This window comes from Rattus norvegicus, chromosome 6 (assembly GCF_021556685.1).
Source record: "Rattus norvegicus strain SHRSP/BbbUtx chromosome 6, alternate assembly SHRSP_T2T, whole genome shotgun sequence".
NCBI lineage: Eukaryota > Metazoa > Chordata > Mammalia > Rodentia > Muridae > Rattus > Rattus norvegicus.
Genome location: NC_141539.1, coordinates 26,363,308 through 26,384,456, shown reverse-complemented (window position 1 = coordinate 26,384,456; position 21,149 = coordinate 26,363,308). Strand labels below are relative to the sequence as shown.

Below are 21,149 nucleotides of genomic sequence, written 5' to 3'. Positions count from 1 at the left end.
TCTTTATGGGTGTTCCCCTCCCCATCCTCCCCCCTTGCCGCCCTCCCCCCAACAATCTAGTTCACTGGGGGTTCAGTCTTAGCAGGACCCAGGGCTTCCCCTTCCACTGGTGCTCTTACTAGGATATTCATTGCTACCTATGAGGTCAGAGTCCAGGGTCAGTCCATGTATAGTCTTTAGGTAGTGGCTTAGTCCCTGGAAGCTCTGGTTGCTTGGCATTGTTGTACATATGGGGTCTCGAGCCCCTTCAAGCTCTTCCAGTTCTTTCTCTGATTCCTTCAACGGGGGTCCTATTCTCAGTTCAGTGGTTTGCTGCTGGCATTCGCCTCTGTATTTGCTGTATTCTTGCTGTGTCTCTCAGGAGCGATCTACATCCGGCTCCTGTCGGCCTGCACTTCTTTGCTTCATCCATCTTGTCTAATTGGGTGGCTGTATATGTATGGGCCACATGTGGGGCAGGCTCTGAATGGGTGTTCCTTCAGTCTCTGTTTTAATCTTTGCCTCTCTCTTCCCTGCCAAGGGTATTCTTGTTCCCCTTTTAAAGAAGGAGTGAAGCATTCACATTTTGATCATCCGTCTTGAGTTTCATTTGTTCTAGGCATCTAGGGTAATTCAAGCATTTGGGCTAATAGCCACTTATCAATGAGTGCATACCATGTGTGTTTTTCTGTGATTGGGTTACCTCACTCAGGATGATATTTTCCAATTCCAACCATTTGCCTACGAATTTCATAAAGTCATTGTTTTTGATAGCTGAGTAATATTCCATTGTGTAGATGTACCACATTTTCTGTATCCATTCCTCTGTTGAAGGGCATCTGGGTTCTTTCCAGCTTCTGGCTATTATAAATAAGGCTGCAATGAACATAGTGGAGCACGTGTCTTTTTTATATGTTGGGGCATCTTTTGGGTATATGCCCAAGAGAGGTATAGCTGGATCCTCAGGCAGTTCAATGTCCAATTTTCTGAGGAACCTCCAGACTGATTTCCAGAATGGTTGTACCAGTATGCAATCCCACCAACAATGGAGGAGTGTTCCTCTTTCTCCACATCCTCGCCAGCATCTGCTGTCACCTGAGTTTTTGATCTTAGCCATTCTCACTGGTGTGAGGTGAAATCTCAGGGTTGTTTTGATTTGCATTTCCCTTATGACTAAAGATGTTGAACATTTCTTTAGGTGTTTCTCAGCCATTCGGCATTCCTCAGCTGTGAATTCTTTGTTTAGCTTTGAACCCCATTTTTTAATAGGGTTATTTGTCTCCCTGCGGTCTAACTTCTTGAGTTCTTTGTATATTTTGGATATAAGGCCTCTATCTGTTGTAGGATTGGTAAAGATCTTTTCCCAATCTGTTGGTTGCCGTTTTGTCCTAACCACAGTGTCCTTTGCCTTACAGAAGCTTTGCAGTTTTATGAGATCCCATTTGTCGATTCTTGATCTTAGAGCGTAAGCCATTGGTGTTTTGTTCAGGAAATTTTTTCCAGTGCCCATGTGTTCCAGATGCTTCCCTAGTTTTTCTTCTATTAGTTCGAGTGTATCTGGTTTGATGTGGAGGTCTTGATCCACTTGGACTTAAGCTTTGTACAGGGTGATAAGCATGGATCGATCTGCATTCTTCTACATATTGACCTCCAGTTGAACCAGCACCATTTGCTGAAAATGCTATCTTTTTTCCATTGGATGGTTTTGGCTCCTTTGTCAAAAATCAAGTGCCCATAGGTGTGTGGGTTCATTTCTGGGTCTTTAATTCTGTTCCATTGGTCTATCTGTCTGTCTCTGTACCAATACCATGCAGTTTTTATCACTATTGCTCTATAATACTGCTTGAGTTCAGGGATAGTGATTCCCCCTGAAGTTCTTTTATTGTTGAGGATAGTTTTAGCTATCCTGGGTTTTTTGTTATTCCAGATGCATTTGCAAATTGTTTTGTCTAACTCTTTGAAGAATTGGATTGGTATTTTGATGGGGATTGCATTGAATGTGTAGATCGCTTTTGGTAAAATGGCCAATTTTACTATATTAATCCTGCCAATCCATGAGCACATCATCAGTATTTCTAATGAAAAATAGACAAGTATCAAGTAAGTTATGAACCAGATGATATCTGAGAAATTGTATTGTATTCAATAGATGGGCCACTGATTTGACATGACCCCATCAAAGGAAGTAGAAGCAGTCATGTTGAAGGGGAACTCTGTGTTGTGGAGGGCCTGCTGTGGAAGGTTCTCTTAGGAAGTCAGTAGGCAACATGGTCTATACAAACATATAAGAGACCTAAAATGACCATTGCACAGTTCTGACTTGCTTCTTGGCCAAGGCAAGAAGGTTACCAGGCTGTGCCTGAATTTTTAAACATTTTTGTATGTATGATTGTTTTTTCTATGTTTATGTCTGTGCACCATATGTGCCCAGTGTCTGTGGAAGCAAGAAGAGAGCATCATATTCCTTGGGACTGGAGTTACAGACTGTCATTGAGTGGCCATATTGGTAGTGAGAGTTGAACCCAGGTCCTCTGAAAGAGCAGCTTGTGTTCTTATCCATTGATCCTTCTCTTCAGCCCCAACTATGCTGAAATTTTGGTAGTATTCACCAGAGGGTATGTTCTTCTATTCTGGCTTTTTCAAACATGTACGTATATCACCAGAATGCCCAAGATTCTTATTCTAAAAACATCCATTGCATGACAAGCCAAATAAAGACCTTTAGCCAACATATTCTTTATTATTAATATATATATATATATATATGTTTATAAGATAAATTACATTCCACAGGAAATTTTCCTTTGGATATGTAATGAAGCTCATTTCTCTTAAAGTCAGGATTAATTTCCCCAGTGTTTGGGTTATAAATAGTACTGGAGTCCATCCAGCTAACCGAGAGTTCCCTTTGAAACTACATTAGCACTCCAACCTTCGAATTCCCACCTAGCCCTGTTTCCGTCCCTCCCTGGTGGAATGCGTTTTGCCATGGCAACGCATGTTCACATACCTCTCACAGCTCTGAGAGGAAGAACCATCCTTCTTGTTACACTTTATGTTTACAATTATAGTTTTTTAAAAACAATTGGTGAAGACCTGATCTTCATGTAGTATGTTCCTAAAGGCCCACTGGCCTCCTCTGAGACTCAGAAACCAAGTGCTTTCACCCATCCGGGACCTCTTTGTCCCAGTTCTTAGGGACTTTAGCTTACAAAAGACTCTGCCTCTGACCTGATAGACCCCAGCTTCTCTAACATTGATCCCTGTGACTTCGTTGCAGAGTCTCAGAACGTAACTTGGTACTTAATTGTCCTCCTGAGCCCCTTATCTCTTTGTGATTAATATGTGAACAACAACACAAAACAGTGAGAAGTCTTAGTTTTTCTTTTCAAACCAGAATCATTCATTTATGCACTCATTCATCACCATCATGTAGTGTTGAATTTGTAGGAAGCTGTACTATAGGTAGATAAAACTAGAGATCTCTGCTATCATGGCATTAACTCCATTCTAGTGAGGAAGCTAGCAGTAGGTGTGATAAATAAGTAAAAGGCACAGCTTGTTAAGTGCCCAGAACTATTGCGAAGTGGGTATGTGTGGAGCTCCAAAGACGGATGATTTTAAATAAGGGGAGTAGTAGTTTCCTCAGGACACTAACTTGTGACTATTTACAAGAAGACATTGCATTCAAAGTAACAGCAGGTGTTGAAGCCCCAAGGAACATCCTGTGTGGAGATTAGCTGTTCCACATGACATGTTCAGTTTTCAATCTGAGAGTGGCTGGTCAAGTGTAGATATCGGATCAATTCCATGTTAGTGTCTAAACTAGAGGGGTGAGCCCTGGGCTCTGGAGTCATCAGTACGGCGATAGTGTTTAAAGCCATGAGACTAAGTAAGGTCACCCAAGAGGAAGAGAGAAGAGTCTCTAGGCCTCATGACACATACAAGTGAATAAATGGGTAGGAGCCAGCAGAGGGAAGAGAAGTAAAGCTGGGTTGTGGATGAGACAAGAGAGAAAGAAAGAAAGAAAGAAAGAAAGAAAGAAAGAAAGAAAGAAAGGAAGGAAGGAAGGAAGAAAGGAAGAAAGGAAGAAAGGAAGAAAAGGAAGAAAAGGAAGAAAAGAAAAAATAAGGGGCTGGGGATTTAGCTCAGTGGTAGAGCGCTTACCTAGGAAGCGCAAGGCCCTGGGTTCGGTCCCCAGCTCCGAAAAAAAAAAAGAACCAAAAAAAGAAAAGGAAAGGAAAGGAAAAAGGCTTTAAGGAGGGAGACAGTAGTTACAGATTCACTAAAGCATGACTTCTAGACAAAAGAAGACCCAAATGGACCATGTTATTTACCAATGCAGAGGGGAAGGAAGGTGACCAAATTCCACTGTCACTTTGTGGAAAGTGTGTTTACGTGCTCCTTATTCACACCTCCACATGGGAGACAACCCCATGTTGAGCATGCTTGATGTTCAAACTATGCTTCCTTTATCCTGGAGGGAGACAGAATCTCACTGTCAGCCTTCCAACTTGTCCTCTTCCGGCCTTGGCTTCTAGGGTGGGCTGCCAAGCATATGCCACACAGATATTGTGAACATAAATACAAAACCCACGAACGTTGACTATATCATAATGAAGAGTTTTTAGAGCTGTACTACTTTACCAACACTTAAAACAATGCTATCTTTTCCTCTTGGATTTTGAGACCTAAATGACAATTGGATCATTAAATATTCCTGCTCACAGACTTCTTTGTGCTGAAGCACACTGCTGGGTTATATTGCATTTCTTGTTGTTCAGGCTTACATTCTCAGCATTTGCCTCGTTTTCAAGTAGAGATTTTTTTCCTTTAATTTAATGCTAATGATCTAAACGTCATCTCACTGTGTTACCTTCTTTTCCTAAGAGGCAAAGAAAGAAAGGTTGATTTAAAATCAGCTTGCCCAGTAGTTACCCATTAGAACAACTATGGATTTAGCCAAACACATATGGAACAATTGAATGTCTCTCCCACTGCCGGGGGAAATGAGTGCTAAATGGTCCAGCCACTTCAGGAAGCAATTTCTAAAAACATTAATGTAAATCTACTCTAAGATTCCGCCATCGTAAATCCCAGGAACTCACCCAAAGCATATGAAAGCGTGTGTCCACAGGAAGACATACCCATGCATGTTTGAGGTAGACAAATGGCAACAGTCCAAGTATTCATTAAAAGATGAAGGACCCAAATCATCATAGAATGAAATACTACTTGGCAAAGAAGAGGAGTGAGCTTGTGAGTCAATCAGCATCTTGGATGAGTCTCAGAAACACTGTGAACTGCTAATGCCAAGGACACCAAGGGATCTTGCTTGGGGGTGGAGGATGGGGTGGAAATTCCTGTACTGTAACCATGGTGATGGTTGTAGGGTGTATATGCCAATGCTCCCATGCACTCCCATGGACCCTTAAACAGGTGTATTTATTGCAAGTCATGCTTCAGAGAAGATGCTGTGAAAAGACATTTCCAAAAAGCGATGACACAGTTGCCTTGGAATGGCATGTCACGTGTGTTTTATGTTTTACAGTAGCAGTGCTTGGAGCACTACCAGCATGGCGAACACTCAGCAGACCTGAATCTTGATGGGATGACATGATAAACCTCCCTGCTGTTGTTTTTGTCTTGTTTTTTTTTTTAATTTTAAGACTCTTTAAAAACATTTTTATTGATTCTTCATGAGTTTCACACCATGCACCCCAGACCTACTCATCTCTACATCTCCTCATATCTATCCTTTGCCCTTACAACTTTCTCCTCAAATACACACACACTCTCTCTCTCCCTCTCTCTCTCTCTCTCTCTCTCTCTCTCTCTCTCTCTCTCTCTCTCTCTCTCTCTCACATACACACACACACACACACACAGAACATAGAAAACATATCATCATGGAAGCTGTAGTATGTTACAGCGTGTTCTACAATATATCCCTCTGTCCACACATCTTCCCTAGCAATGCTCATTGCAATGAATCATTTCATTGGTTGGGTTGGGACCTCTTGTGTCTGACACCATTAATATCGGATCCTGATTACAAGTCCTCTGGGTTATCCTGTTGCCCTGTGTCATGGAGATCCTAGAGCTTTGGGTCAGCAGAACTGGCCCTTTCACACATCCCAGTCTTTCACAGATGGTAAAGATTTAGGGGTGGTCCAGCTCAGAACCCTGGATATGGGCTTGTGTGGTAGCTGAGCTGGTCAGCTCACTGGCTCTCCCTTATCCACACTACCAGGGCAAGCTCTCCTGCACTGCTCCAGCTCGGAGCCACCCAATACCCAGGTAGGTAGGAGTCAGGGTGAGCTTTCCTGTTCTCATGCTCTCCTGCTGGCTCACCCAATGCCCACACCTCCAGAGCCAGCTCCACTGCGCTGGCCAGGCAAGGTGCAGGGTCACTCTCCTGAGAGCTGCAGGCACTGAGGGGGCAGAGTGGGGAGCAGGTGAGCTAGCCCCGAGGGCAGGAGCACAGGGGAGCCGGCCGTGCCACTCCGCTCCTGTGCTTTGAGGAGGTGTGGGTACAGGGGTGGTGCCCTCCCACTCTTCCCTCGCTACCTGCGGTAGTTGGGTAAGCTGGTCCCTTCTCCTTTTCTATAGCAACCCCTTCTTAGTTATCTTGGTTCAATGAAGTAACGTTAAGTTCAGCATCCTCATCCCTGAGCAAGACAGTGGAGAGTGTTGGGAACACTGCATCCCTTTCTATATTCACTCCATCCTTGAAATTCTCCTCCGCATTAGCGGCGGTCAGAACTACCTGCAGGAGATGCCATAAATGCCAGATTCATTAGGAGATAGAGGAACTTTTGTTCCTCGGCTTTCTTGAACACTACTTATTTAAGCCTTGCACAGACACAGCAGAGGGGGGTTGTCGTGAGGGGAGTGTGTTAGGGGTGATGATGTCTGATGAGGAGTTACCATGGCGATACAAACATCTGCGTGATGGGAGTCTCTGCCTCACCCAAACGGGCTCACACCACCGCAGTCAGAACCAACTCAGTGTTCCTTAGAGTCAAGCACTTGCAGTCGGACATACGCTCTGTATACAGTTGCTAAAATCCACGCAGCCTATTTTTGAGACTCCCTAAGACTTAACTAGGATTCTCATCCAGCTGGTTTCACCTGCGAAGGTTCCCCCATCCACATTCTACCGATGAGACGTCAAGTAATTCTGTTAGGAAGACCTTCGCTTGTCCTTATATCTTTTCTCTAAATTCGTATCACCTCTAAACTTAGCAACACTCCTTGGTCAGGTAATTGTATTTTGTAATGATCCGTCTGTTAAATTTTTGGGACTTATAAGGCAGTTTGATGTCTTACATGTTACTTTTTTGCTGTTTTATTTTATTTAGCTTTATTTTCTTTTACACAACAGCACTCGGAGTTCTGTTTTTAATAACAGCTCCACTTGGTGTGGGGAGCTTGCCAAGCAGTTTCAAGCCGGATCTTGAGGGGCTTAAGCATGCTTAAGATATACTTAGCAACGTGTGCTTTAAAAACTATGTATTCTCTATTAGGAGGAACACAAGTAAATTATTATTTAATAAAAAATTGTGACTCTTCCACTCCCAGTTAATTATATTTAATGTTTACAACATCTACATAGTGTTCAGGAGTCAGAAACAGGATGATTGTGAGTTCCGGGCCAGTCTAGGCTGCACAGTTAGACACTATCTCAAGTATCCTATTTCTGTGTCGATTCAAACCTAAAATCCTGATGGCCTTTACACTCAGGGGGCTGAGGAAGGAAGATCTGAAATTTCAGAATGGCCTACATAACAACCTAGACTCCATCTTTAAAATAACAAAGCCACAGGAAAGCTAAAACTTATTTCAAAATGTTTCATTTAAAATATCCTATCTATTTAAACCTATCAGTTAGAAATCATGCACTATAAAGACGTTGTGTGTTTATGTGATTATGTGTTTGTATGTGTGTATGTACATGTAACGTGTATAATCTTCCCTATGTTGCTCTTTTGGTCCTAACTTGTGCACTGGCTTGCAGATATCAATGAATGCTTGGAGGACAGTAGTGTCTGCCAGGGAGGTGACTGCATCAATACAGCAGGGTCCTATGACTGCACGTGCCCGGATGGACTCCAGCTGAATGACAATAAGGGCTGTCAAGGTACGTGTCTCTTTCCCTTTTATTACATACTTCGTCGTTCAGTTCTGTCCTGCTTCCTGACAATAATCTGTGGTTCTCTGCTTGCTTTGTTCCTATGTAACTGACGCCATTTTCTATTATGAAAGTATGATTCTGAGGTCTGGGGCAAGCATAGGCATGTCTTGCTTGGAACCACTCTCGGTTAACCAAAGCTTGCACTCTCACTTTGTGTGATTCTGAGGTCACCTGTGCTTTCCCGAGTCTTCCGCTGGCCAGCCTTGTTGGTACTTGATTCACAATTATCTTTTAGTTTGGTTGTGTCTATCATTTGATAATAATTTGTCCTTTTTGCGATGCCTGTTTTTGTCCAGTGCCTACCATTTCTTTCTCTCTTCCAAAAGAAGCTCATTAATGGTTTAATTAAAATAAAGAAGCATAGAAATTAGTATTTTCCAAAGTCCTTATCAACATTAATTCTCCCAGACAGCAATATAGTAGACACGGTTGCTAATAAGAACACAGTAATACAACCCAAGTCTTAATACTTACCATCATAGTAACTTAAACTGAGCGCTCACTGTTGGGTATCTTTTTGAATTCTTACAGCAACATGGTGATTTTCCTTATATCCCATTTGTATGTGGCTAACAGAGTCAGACGCTAATGAAACATGCTCCTCTGATAAGGGTGGAGCTGAGATTTGAGCCTACAACTTTTGTAACACAAGAAGACACTGAAGTTAAACGGTTGTGCTCCAGGGAAACAGAGTGACTTACTGTTTGACTTAGGGGTAGAGCCCGTGTCCACTGTGTTCAGATGCATCTTACTGCTGCCACAAGTTTACCAGCACCCACCAGTCTTACTAAGTCCATGGCACTGGAGACATTGCTCAACGGTAAAGCACTTGCCTAGTATGTGAGCGGCCCTGGGATCAACTCCCATCACTAAAGAAAATAGATGAATGAATGAACAATGAATTCATGCCTATTTTCCACTGAAAATTTATACTTATATCTACATTTTCATATGTTTATTTCTGATGCATGAGTAAATGTTTATGTTCCTCTGCCATTATAGAATTGTGAATAATATTCAAAGTACCAATAAATAAGATAGTATATGAATATTATTATTATTATTATTATTATTATTACTATTGATTCCACAAATGATCTCTCCCCTCATATGGTTATGTGATATATTCCAGATAATATACCAGTGACAGAGAAGGTGCTTTCTCTCTGAAATATGGTACTAGAGTCATATAATACTTTATTTGTATGTCACTGGCTGTGTTCCCCAATGTGTCATAGAGTTGTGAAAGACATGGGCCTTTACCTCAAGGTCTTTTAGAATTAATTTTCTCATTGGTCCCCAGATTTAAATACACTTCGTGTACCTTGTTTGCTATTAGGTATTTCTTTGCTATCATAATGCAATAGCTGAAATTGGGTTAAGCTTTTCCAGTGTAGAAACTAAATGTGCTCGGATTTGATGCAGGGGAGAAGGAACATTCAAATTACACGTTTCTGTCAAAATATTTCCATTTTAGAACTTTAAACAAAATTAATCTTGATTTATATAAAAATGCCAGGAGATGAAAAGAAAAAAAACCCCAAAAACCTAAGAAATTTGAATCCTGGTTTTTATTATAAGCTTTTTGGCTGAAAACTGATATTTTCTTTTCTAATTTCTTTTGGCTAAATAGAGGCAAAACCAAGTCTTGGTACAAATGGCCCAAGAGCTCATACTGAACATTTTATCATTTAACGTCGCTCAGTCATCTGACTCATTAACTGCCCATGTTCTCTCAGTCCATAAAATTCCGGTCTGTGGTTTGAGGTCAACTTTCAAAGATGTGACTACTCCAAAAGTATAGTGGTTAATGACCATCAATCATTAATAAATTGACTCGGCTCTCTGTCACGGTCCCTTTTCCAGAATAAGTGAATGGGTCAGCTTGAAAAACTTTGAGTCCAAATATGTGACAGGCATTTATTTCTCTTTTATCATAACATTTGAATCCGTTTTGTGTGTGTGTGTGTGTGTGTGTGTGTGTGTGTGTGTGTGTTTGCACATGCTTACGCATGTCCACATGAGGAGGTCTCACAGGACAAGAGATCATCAGTTCTCTTCTTCCACCATATAAGTCCCGGGATCTAACTCAGGTCATCGGGTTAGGTGGCAAGGGCCTTCTCACTGATATTTCTGAAGCAGTGTGCTGTGTAAGGGATGTGTAAGAACCAGTTCCATTGCTCATTTCCTATTAGGCTCACCTCCCCTTGAGAGGTCCCTTTCACTCTGTCACTGGAGGCAGCTCTGTGTTCTTTCTACTTTGCCCCCATAATCTCATGATTACGTCAGTGCTCTGTTGAGAGACTCGGGGTTTCAGAGCTCATTTTAATGCTGAAAATATAATGGATGGCAAAGTCACTACCCAGGGGCCGTTGTTGAGTAACCGTGTGATAGGCGTAAACGCTGGCAGACCGGCCTAGTGTTCTGAAGTCAAGATTTTTTTTCAGTCAGGAGTGTGCTTATGATTTTTCTTTGTCCCACGAAACTAATGGTGATGTGCAGGCAATATGGAGATTCCATGTTAATAGTCTCTTCAGGAATGTGGCAGGGTACGCAAGAGATTCAGAACACACTTCACTTTCACGTTTTGACTTGCACATGCCAAACTGTGAATTTCTATGGCATTCTGGACCCATGAAAGAAATCCAACTTAAATATAGTCTGGCTTTCAGCTCAGAGTTACTAGCAGCATAGCTCAGAAATGAATGCTTCAAGAAGTACAGTCCAAATTGAACGCATATGTTTCTCTAACTCCAGATATTCGTGTTGTTCCTTTTTAGCAGTTTCCTGGAAAAAAGTCTGGGAATTCGCCTTCAGTTCCTGTCGTCAAACTTTTTAGACAGTTCCTTGTTAATCAATGACTTCTTTGAAAACAAAATATTTGTGTACAGTGTTTACCACACAGAGCTGCAAAGTGTTGGTAGCTTTTAAAGGGTTTCATCAAGCCATAGAGTAAAGGCAAAAAGGAAGCCTTAGGGAGCCTTTAGGGCTTGGCAGATGCGTATGTGTATGGTATTAACACTCAGGCCACCTTTTGGAGGTGATACTAGGTTCTGGGTTGGAGGGAGAGGAACAGAAGTCCAAACAAAGGTTAGGATTCAGATTGTCAGTGTAATGGATTATCAGTGGGTGGGAAAGAACAAGAAGAATCAGAGTTCTTCTAGAAAAGGAAGAACCTGAGATCATACTAAGAAATAGGCAAGAACCAAATGGGCTGCATTTCCTTGTCCTCTATACGAAAATGATAAGAGAAAAAGAACCTTAAAGAAAATAGGACTGAGTTTTGCTAATTATTCTTTTATTTTATGTTGACTTTTGAAGTGTGCATACAAAGTAATGGGTTTCCTCACGGAGGTTCCATACATACTGTGTGCTTCATGGTCCCCATGTTCCTCCCTGGCCTTCTTGTCCCCCCACCCCCCATGTTTGCCCCGCCCCCATGTTTGCCCCGCCCCCATGTTTGCCCTGCCCCCCATGTTTGCCCCGCCCCCGGCCACGTCTCTTCTGCTTTCACGTCATATGCCTCCAATTATGCTTGTTTTTCTGCTCCCCTTCCTTTAAGATTTTTTTCCCCTCCTGTGGCCATGACTTACGCTGCCACATGTACATGTGTATACATATACACAAATGAAGGTCTAGAGTCCCCATATGAGAACGAGCATGCTGTATTTGTCATTCTGAGTCTGGCTTATTTTTCTGAGCATAATGATTTCCAGTTCTGTCCATTTTCCTGCAAATGCCATGATTTCATTTTTCTTTATGGCTGAATAAATTTCCATTGTATTTATATAGACCATATTTTTTTTCACCCATTCATCTATTGATGGATGTCTCGGCCGGTCCCATTTTCTAGCTGCTGTGAACAATGTGGCAGTAAATATGAAGGTATAAGTATTTCTGTGGTATATTGATGTAAGAGTCCTTTGGGTAGATACCCAGTAGTGGTATAGCTGAATCATTTAATATTTCTATCAACCCCCAGGTTGATGTCCATGGTGACTGCACCATTTTATCCTTCCACTAGCAATGTATAAAGGTTCCTCTTTCTCCTCATCCTCAGAAGCCTTTGTTGTCCTTTGTTTCCTTGGTGACAGCATGTCTGATACACATGAGATGGAACCCTCGAAGCAATTTTAATTTGTACTCCCCTTTCCCCATGAACAAAAGCTTTGAATGCTTTTCCAAATATTTGTTTCCATATCATATTGTTGCATATTCAGGTTATTATCCCATTTTTTTTTTGCTGGAAAAATTTTTGTTGGTTTCTGGTTTGATTTTTGTAACTCTTTATATGGTCTAGGTATTAAGTCCCTCTGTGGAATATAATTGAAAAGACCTTCTCCTGTTCTGTATGTGTCTCTATGCTGCTGATTGTTTCTTTGATGGTCTCTGATTTTCTTTCTTTCCTTCAGCAGTAGGTAAGCCAAGCTATGTAACTTAACGTGGCGATAGAGAGATGTAAAATTCAGAGCTAAGGAAGAAAAGCAATGAATCGGTAGTTTTGAGTTATTCTACACAGAGATTAGCAGGACAAGCAGAGGAGCCTCCAGGAGGCCTGAAAGTGGTGGTGCTTTAAGGAGTAGAGTGAGGTTGTAGCTCAGCAATGCTCTAAAAGCCACTAGCACGAAGCCAGGCCTCTACTGGGTCCTGCTTATTCTGATGTTCATAATTGTCAGGGACCCATCCTCTTCACCCGGCTTATAGAGAGCATTCAGAAAACAGTAGGGTTGAAACAAACATGAACTTCTAAGAAGAAATATTGAGGGCCATTTTAGTAAAAGGAAAAAGAGACCCTAAGAAACTTCAAGAAGATAGAAAGAGACCTGCTTGGATAGTGCTGAGGACACATCACTTTCATATCGTCAGTTCCCTAAAAGAACCCAAGCCAATTACTGTTCCCTCAGTAGAGTAGTAATATTACTTTTGTGGTGGGTAAATACTTAAGACATTATTGATATACAGCATGAAGGGTAAGGAACTCATGGTTTACACAACCTGATCTTCTCAAGGAGCAAACAGTGGTGAGGGACACACGTAAGTGAGCCTGGCAGGAGTACACAGTGCAGGACCCACTGCATGAGCCTGTGCTACTGTGAACAGGTGAGCTGCCTCTGGGTTCCCGTGCTGTCCTCATTGAGGACACACTTGGCTAACATATTTAGGACTGCTTTGAAAGAACATTTTGCTTTCTAACTCCCCATGTTAAGGGTACGTAGAGCACCTCTGTCACTCTGGTCTGTGAAGGACAAATGCCACGCCACCAGCTGTTTATTGCATCTTCATAATAAGGCCACTTCTGGGCCTTTCCGTGTATGCTAAGCATTACAGTAAACACTTCACCCTCACTAATTCCATCACCACAAAGTCTGGCCTTCTTTTCCTTTTATTTCCATTACTCATTTTTCATGAAATATAGATTGAAGTTTATTTCCAATATAACCAGCAGATATTTATGGAGTGGCATTTATGAGCTAAATACTATATACAGGGCATGTCTGGCCTTGCCCTGAGGAACTGTACATCCTGGGGATGGAGAAGCGGGTGTGACAGTCTCCATTAGAGCTGCTCGGGGGTGGTGGGAGAGGACAGAGAAGCAAGTGGTAACTGTTTCTCAGATTATTTATTAATATTACTCAAGGTTATGGCATGTCTAAAGCTGGGGCAACTCTGACTTGAACCTTGGAGAATTGGTATTTTTATAGGTTGACACAGTTGAACGCCCCCTAAGTCCATTGCCCCTTCTGACAGTTCAGCTCATCTTGTGGTCTCTTACGTAGACAAATGCTATAGTTGGGTCACAAAAGAAAAGTCGACTCCTTTCAAAACCAGGTTTTTCCTACTGTATGACTGGTATTAGAAGAAAACAAAACAGATCTCATTTCAAATGTTTGTAACTCTCTTTTCAATTGCAGACATTAATGAATGTGCACAGCCAGGACTCTGTGGACCTCATGGGGAGTGTCTAAACACACAAGGCTCATTCCACTGTGTCTGTGAACAAGGGTTCTCCATCTCTGCAGATGGTCGTACTTGTGAAGGTAAGGAAACCCATAAGAAACCCTGTAACTCTGACATGAAGAAGCTGAGAGGTGGCTTTCTATAGACAGGCAACAAGACCCTAAGACTTAAAAAGATACTTGTAATTCAAGGCCCAAGGTTCTGTGTATCAAGGTGACATGTACTTGAAAGCGTAGCTCAAGCATTTCAGCATTTCCAAATAGAATACCTGAGGTCGTAGGGGTGAAAATACCTACAGGTGGGTCCCATTCTGGGCTACAGTAATGAGTGAAGTCTGATGGAGCTGAGCATTCTGGGTAGACACTGTGATGCATTTCCTGTTTTAGTTATCCTTTGTGTGGGCCATCTTGTTTATTCTGTGTATAAAACATAATTTCCTAGTTGATTTCTCTGTACCATCGGGGACAGAGTATCCAATATTATGCCTCTCTTCTTCCTACCTCTAAGCCAGTAGTTCTCAACCTTCCTAATGCTGCAACCCTTTAATATAATTCCTTGTGTTGTGGTGACCCCAACCACAAAATTATTTCCATTGCTACTTCATAACCTTAATTTTGCTTCTCTTATTAATTGTAATGTAAATATTTTTAGAGATAGGGGTTCGTCAAAGGGATCACAACCCACAGGTTGAGAAGCACTGCTCTAAGCTAATCCATTTCCTTACTTGCCTACATTGTATATGTTCTCCAAATGTTTATTAGACTGTCAGACATTTAGATCGCACCAATTCACGTGGCCTCTGAATGTTTGCAGCTTACCACACTGGTTCTTAGTTTTATGCTCTCCATGACATTATAGCTTGATAAATGGTAGACTAATTCGTCTGAGCCGTTTTAAAAGTAAGCTAAGATTCCCATGATCCTGAGTCCATTGTATCTTTTCTTCTTCCTTTTTTAAGATCTGGGTTATTGACACTCGACTGCATTTTTAAAACGTGCCTTGTAAATATTCTATTCCAGGCCTAAGCAATTCTTTGCTCTGAGAGAATAGTGCAGCAGGAAGTGTCTGCTCTCTTGCTGCTAGTACTACAGTGGAGCCTGGCTGAGGACCAGCGTCCAGGTTCAGCTGAAACCAATTATTATATTGGGAGGAATAAACTGATCTTATAAAACGGAGATTGTTGAAATTGTTCTCCTGCTGAGCAGACAAAACATGGAGGGCAGATTTGGCTATGAGGGGAGAAAGATAGTGTAGGGTGGAGCTGGAGCAAACAGAGTAGAGGGTTTGGAAGGAATCCCAAGTAGGGGAATGGAGGAAGGCAGCATCATGATGTGGGTGATGGGAGATTTACAAGGAACTCAGACTTCTGGGCTTCGTGTTTTATGTTAAGTGTATGTGTGGGGCTCTGAGGCTGTTGTGGGTACACAAGTTCTTCCCTGAGCCCAGAGAGCTACTGTCTCACCACAGTCTATAGGGCAGATTCATAGAACCCCACATATCCAGAAAGATGCAGGCTTACTTATTTTGCTTCACTCATCATAGGCAGTAAAGTCCTCCTTCCCTGAGACATGGTCAGAGTTACTGCCACTGCTGGTTGGGTCACTGTGCTTAAAAAGGGTGGATCACCTCAGATGCTCGTCCATGAAGCTGTTGTTCCAAACAAACAGATCGAGTGTTACCAGTGTGCATTTGCTTTTAGATGTGCTCATTTTTCTCTCATCCTGTACCTTTTAAAACACTGATTTCTACAAATTGGGAGTTATATAATCGCTCTAATTTGGTTGCAGCTCTAATTTGGTTGGTCATTTACTTGGCAAGAGCCTGGCCTTAAAAATGTGGTTTTTAGAAAACATCTAATGCTTTGTAAGTCGCTGGGCTCTCTTGCACTTGCTCCATTCCTCCATATTCCCCAGACTGGACATTTTACAAGTCATAAAAGGTAATTTTAGAATATAGCTCTGATGTACAGCTAATCATTATAACACAGCTAATTATTAAACATGTCAATTTTTTTCTTGAATAAGTTCCTTAAGGATTTTGTTTTTAGGGATTAATCCAATACACTGAATTGGTCCAAGTTTTCTTTTGTTGGATCAAGTCTGAAACTTATGGCAATAGTGCTGTCCTCATATGACCCCTGGCTGTGGCATAGGACAAAGCCAGCTCATGTGATCAGGGTTTGGCAATGCAGCTGGTGTGCATAGTGTTTGAATTAATGCTGAGCAGTGGTTGGCACTCTTGGTCTACGTTATTCACCAGCTTCCTTGTGAGCAGCTGAGGCCATGTCGCTGCTGGAAGTGACACACTTCTTTCAACCAGAGTAAAGCAACTATGGGTAGTACAAAGAAGTTGGCTTAGCATAGCCAAAAATGTGGGGCCCTTGCCTCATCTCCCAGATCTTGGACAGTTGTCAGTGTCTGTCTTAATGACTAACTGACTCTCAAGAGGCAAATATTCAGTCTTAAATGATTGAAACAGCAAGGCCAGGTCTATGTGGATAAGAGGGCAGCTCCAGTCCTTCCCCGTTTATGGTATCTGCAAGCAGGAAGTGGAACGTTATTCAAAGCTCCAGTGGAATAGGGAGCAGGACGAGCTGATGAATTAGTTAATTTTCAGTCATTCATTGAAGTATTACTGGATTCCTGTACAGTAGCTGACATTGCTCAAAAGGCACCGAACAGGCAGTTCTTGTCCATACAGTGCCTGTATGGCAGGATGGGGAAATCAAGGTTAAGTAGGGGTGTCTTCTATAGGATATATTGTTCATTTATGTATAAATCATATGGCATAACCTTACTTTATGGATATATAAGTAACTTCATAACCTCATGTGATGAATACATTATAAATCTCAGAGTCAGACTAGGAAACCCCAAGGGGAACAGGGCCCTTTGTACCCCTGTCCCTCACTGTTGTCTCTCAGTCATGTTCACTATGTAAGCAGAGGTTTTGTGTTGTGTGGAAAATGATAATGAATTTATTTCCTTTACATCACCATTTTATAACCCATTTTACTCTATCCATTCACTTTAAAATTCCTAATTCTTTTGCTCTTTAGATTATTATTATTATTATTATTATTATTATTGTAGAATTATATTTGCACAATCATTATTTTGTCACGGTGTTTACTAGCCAGCTCAGCGAATGGTTCCATCATCAATAGCAGAACATGTGTGCGTAGGAAAGGGGCAGAGACACTGGCCTGGGACCCTGGGGAGAAGCCTCTCCTGCTCCCTGACTTTGCCTCACTCTGCCTCTGGCCACATTCCTACCATGCGTCAAGGCTCACTGAAAATTCGTGTTGTAATGCTTGGGAATGTCACATGTTATTGGAGCTCATGTACCCACCAGCTGACTCACATGATAGAATGGACACACTGGTTCCACCGGGATCGAAAGAAGCCAGCAACCATAGTAAAACACTGGTGAGAATTACAGAATTTAGGGATCTTTTCCTTCATTATTTTGCTCTATTGGTCAGCTCTGTTTATTGGGCCTCTTAGCCATGTTCAGTAAACTCTTCATAAAATCTCATACTTCAGATAACATTTTCATTCATTAATTCATTCAACAAACAATGTGTGTTTGTCTATTTGTTTATTTTATTTGCTGGGGATGAAACTTAGGGCTTTACACATGCTAGGTAAGCACTCTACCACAAACCTATATTTCTATTCCTTTAAAAAACTTTCAGTGAGTGCCTACTATGTGCAAATGACAAGCCAAAGTACCCGAGGAGCTTCCGTGACCACTACCCGAAACAGAGCTCCATTTTCTGAGACAATAAACTAGTAGTCAAGTGTAAACGATACATGACATTGGGAAGTGATAAAGCTGTAAATCAAAGAAGCGGAGTTGAGTTCAGGAACCCATGAGGTCTAGAGCCAGAGGGGAAGCTGGTGAGATGCTAAGGAGGGTGGCAGAACTGGCTGCTCTGCTTCTATAAGTGAACATGAGAAAATGTTATTTTACCTTTGAGTAAAAGATCCATATTCAATGCCCTTAATTTTAAGCTGGTCTTTGCTGTGCGGCAAAGCACCATCCGTAAATAGTCAAAGGTTCAAAGTGACGAGCAGAAGGTCTTTGCCCTATTGCTGGCACGAATTCTGTTCCCCCCCAGAGGGCTTAAAACCAAGGCCACACAACACTGAGTATGAGCCTTTGTGTAAAGTGTGGGCTTTGGCTGAGTGATCCCAGTGCAGGCTCCATGATGCCAGGCAACACACCTCTGTAATGGGAGTAGGAGAGGCTGGGACAGAGAAATTCTATGGAAATAATAAAACCTCACTGGGAATCCACAACTAACTACTCTTGGAAGCAAATCCTGCTTTCAAAACAGATGCTTGTCTCTCTGCCATTGCCTGTTTTTCCCCTGTTGGAAAGAAAAGATCAAAGCCTTTTGTTTTAATCCTTCATTCTACTGCTCTGCTCCCACCCTCACCAATAATGATGCTGCTATTGTTTCTGAATTCTCATAATGATATTCCAGAGTGAGTAAGTGATGGCAAACTCGTCCTAGTCTTCATGACAGTTCTGATCCTGATTGGAAATTTGAGATCCTCAAGACAGAGAGGGGTTTTCTTACAGCATTTAGCTGGAACTCGGAGGTCTAGAGTTTTCTCTTCAGTGCCCACAAAATTAAATCCTACCATTGAAGACCTATAGAGACCCCTGTTGGGTACTAGTAACAAGTCACTCCTGGTTCACATATTCATCCAGAAAAGAGAATATAAACCTTCACAGAATATAAATCTTCCTATCGCAGACGTTTGGCTTCTTGAAGTATATCAATAATGGTGACACAATGTGAATGAAAGGGTGATTTCGGGAAGTGTGGTTAACTTTGTCATCATTGGATAGCTCCACTCCAGAAAATAATGAACCAGAAGTAAATGTGCTGTGGGTTTGACCTTGAGGTACATTTTCTACACACGGTGTAGATCGGAAGTAAACCTATTGAGGACAAGCACAGGATACCCGTAGTTTTGTGGTACAAAGGTAGAACTTCATATCCATCACTAAAGAGCAGCATTTCTGACCCCCAAATATATTACATCTTGCTGCTTGGCCAGAAGGTTTGGCCAAATGGATGATCATCATCATCATCATTATTATTTTAAGATTAGAAACTGAATAAGATCTACTGGGGGAAAACAATTTGAGTGTTTTTACCTTTACTAATGAAAAAAGGAGAGACAATTTAACAAAAGGCTTAGACAATATTCCTGGTAAAAACGTGGGTTTCATCTGTAAGGGCTACTGTCCACATTTCCTCCTGGGAATACACTTCAGCTAGCATGAATGAAAATGGATATGTAAGTCATTAGGGGGAGAGAGGACTGAGGGAATTTTGATGGAATAAGCTAGCTTTAGACCTAGAATCCATTTTCCCCATGTGTCACTTGATTGTGTATTAACAGTCACTAGAGAAACTCATCATAGAAGCAGAAGTTTCAAGAACTTTCGCAACATCTTTAGAATCTATTATTATCCTTTTCCAAGCCCAGATTAGGCAAATCATCTGTTGATAAAGTCCACACTTTCCTTGCAACCAAATAACAGACATGAGATTGTCAAAAAGCAAAGCCAGTGAATGGGGACAACACATACCTGGTATTGATTTCCACACACATGTGCTTGGCACATGACCGGTACCAAATTCTTTTCGTGGTGTCTGCATGGAGAGGTCTTTTTAAGCCAGGGGAGGGTCTCTTATGGTGTTGTCATACTTCAGATCTAAATTGTATTGCCTCGCCTGTCATGTTAGAAGCAGTTACTTCAGTAAATATGTCAAATTCTCCACACAAGTGGACAGGAGTGGTCCCATTCATGGATTCACAGCGGCTAGCGGCCATTCATGGAGTTCTCACTGACTCCGGCACTATGCTAAGTACACCATGCCTTTGCCTCATTTGACCTTCACAATAAACCCCTGGATGGGTTAGGCATTGGTTGGTATTGGTTTGGGCTGCAACTATGAGGTCATTTATTGCACTAATGAGGACTGCAAAGATCCTCACCCTTCCTGGGATCTTTACCTGAGTACCGTATCCTTCCAGAACACTTTTCGAACCACTTTTCCTACACTTCCTTACCCTTAGTGAATGTGAATTCCTGTTTCAGTGTTTTGCTTTTCTTCCCCCATTACCACCCTAGTCTATGTTTGTGTGTTGCTATTATCACCACCCTAGTCTATGTTTGTGTGTTGCTATTATCACCACTATGGACAGACTCTTAGGACAGTTTTCAGTTCGCCCTGTGGCGTGTATGCCACTGGGAATCGTTAGGGGATAGTCGGTATTTGGCGAATGAATGGTGGAAAGAGGGTTGTCTTTAGTTCACGCTGCATTAGGAAACCTTTGCAGTGAGATGGTCGTAAGCCAAGCATGTCATGCACACTTGCAAAGTGTCCCCTTTTCTGTAAAGCCTGTCCTGAGGACCGGTCAGACACAGAAGCGATTGGTCAGTTACGTTGTGGCATCTGAGAGTGTGAAGTGGACCTCCTGCTCCTCCTTAGCTGTGTGGACTGGGTAAGTCATTAAGGCAGTACCACCTCATTTCCCCTGGATAGTGAGGAACGTGCTACCTGTGTGAGCTGGCTCTGTGTTGGTGGCCATCAACCCAGAGTGGAGCCCGGCCCACAGCATGCTCCATGGCTATGTCATTATTACTATATCCGTGCGTCTTGCATGATACTTTAGTCACTGCCATTCGTTTGCTTTGTTATGCAGAAGCAGGACCATTTAAAACATGCTCATTTTATATAACTGGCACTTACAGAATATGGATCACACAGGTTATGTGTTTGTGAGTGAAATTATCAACAAATTCCAGGCCTAGGTCTATGCGTTGATGATTTACTATCTCCAAAGTTAAAGTCATGTATCCTGGAGCACAGTAATTAGTTTCTCTATGACTGGCTTTAATCCTTCACCTTCTACGTTCCCCGAGAATTCCGCATAGCCAACTCAGCTTTCCCGTTCACCCTCTAGATGCTTCACGTTTCAAATTG

General features: G+C 41.9%; 1 protein-coding gene across 23 annotated transcripts in view; it reads left to right on the top strand.

Annotated features, from left to right (window-relative positions):
- The window catches only part of Ltbp1 (latent transforming growth factor beta binding protein 1), a 395,618-nt gene that overhangs the window by 316,916 nt on the left and 57,553 nt on the right, over nucleotides 1-21,149 (top strand). For all 23 annotated transcript variants that reach the window (XM_087554460.1, XM_087554459.1, XM_087554462.1 and 20 more), the window contains 2 exon segments: nucleotides 8,000-8,122; nucleotides 14,089-14,214. In XM_087554460.1, the coding sequence (XP_087410586.1) occupies nucleotides 8,000-8,122; nucleotides 14,089-14,214 (249 nt within the window).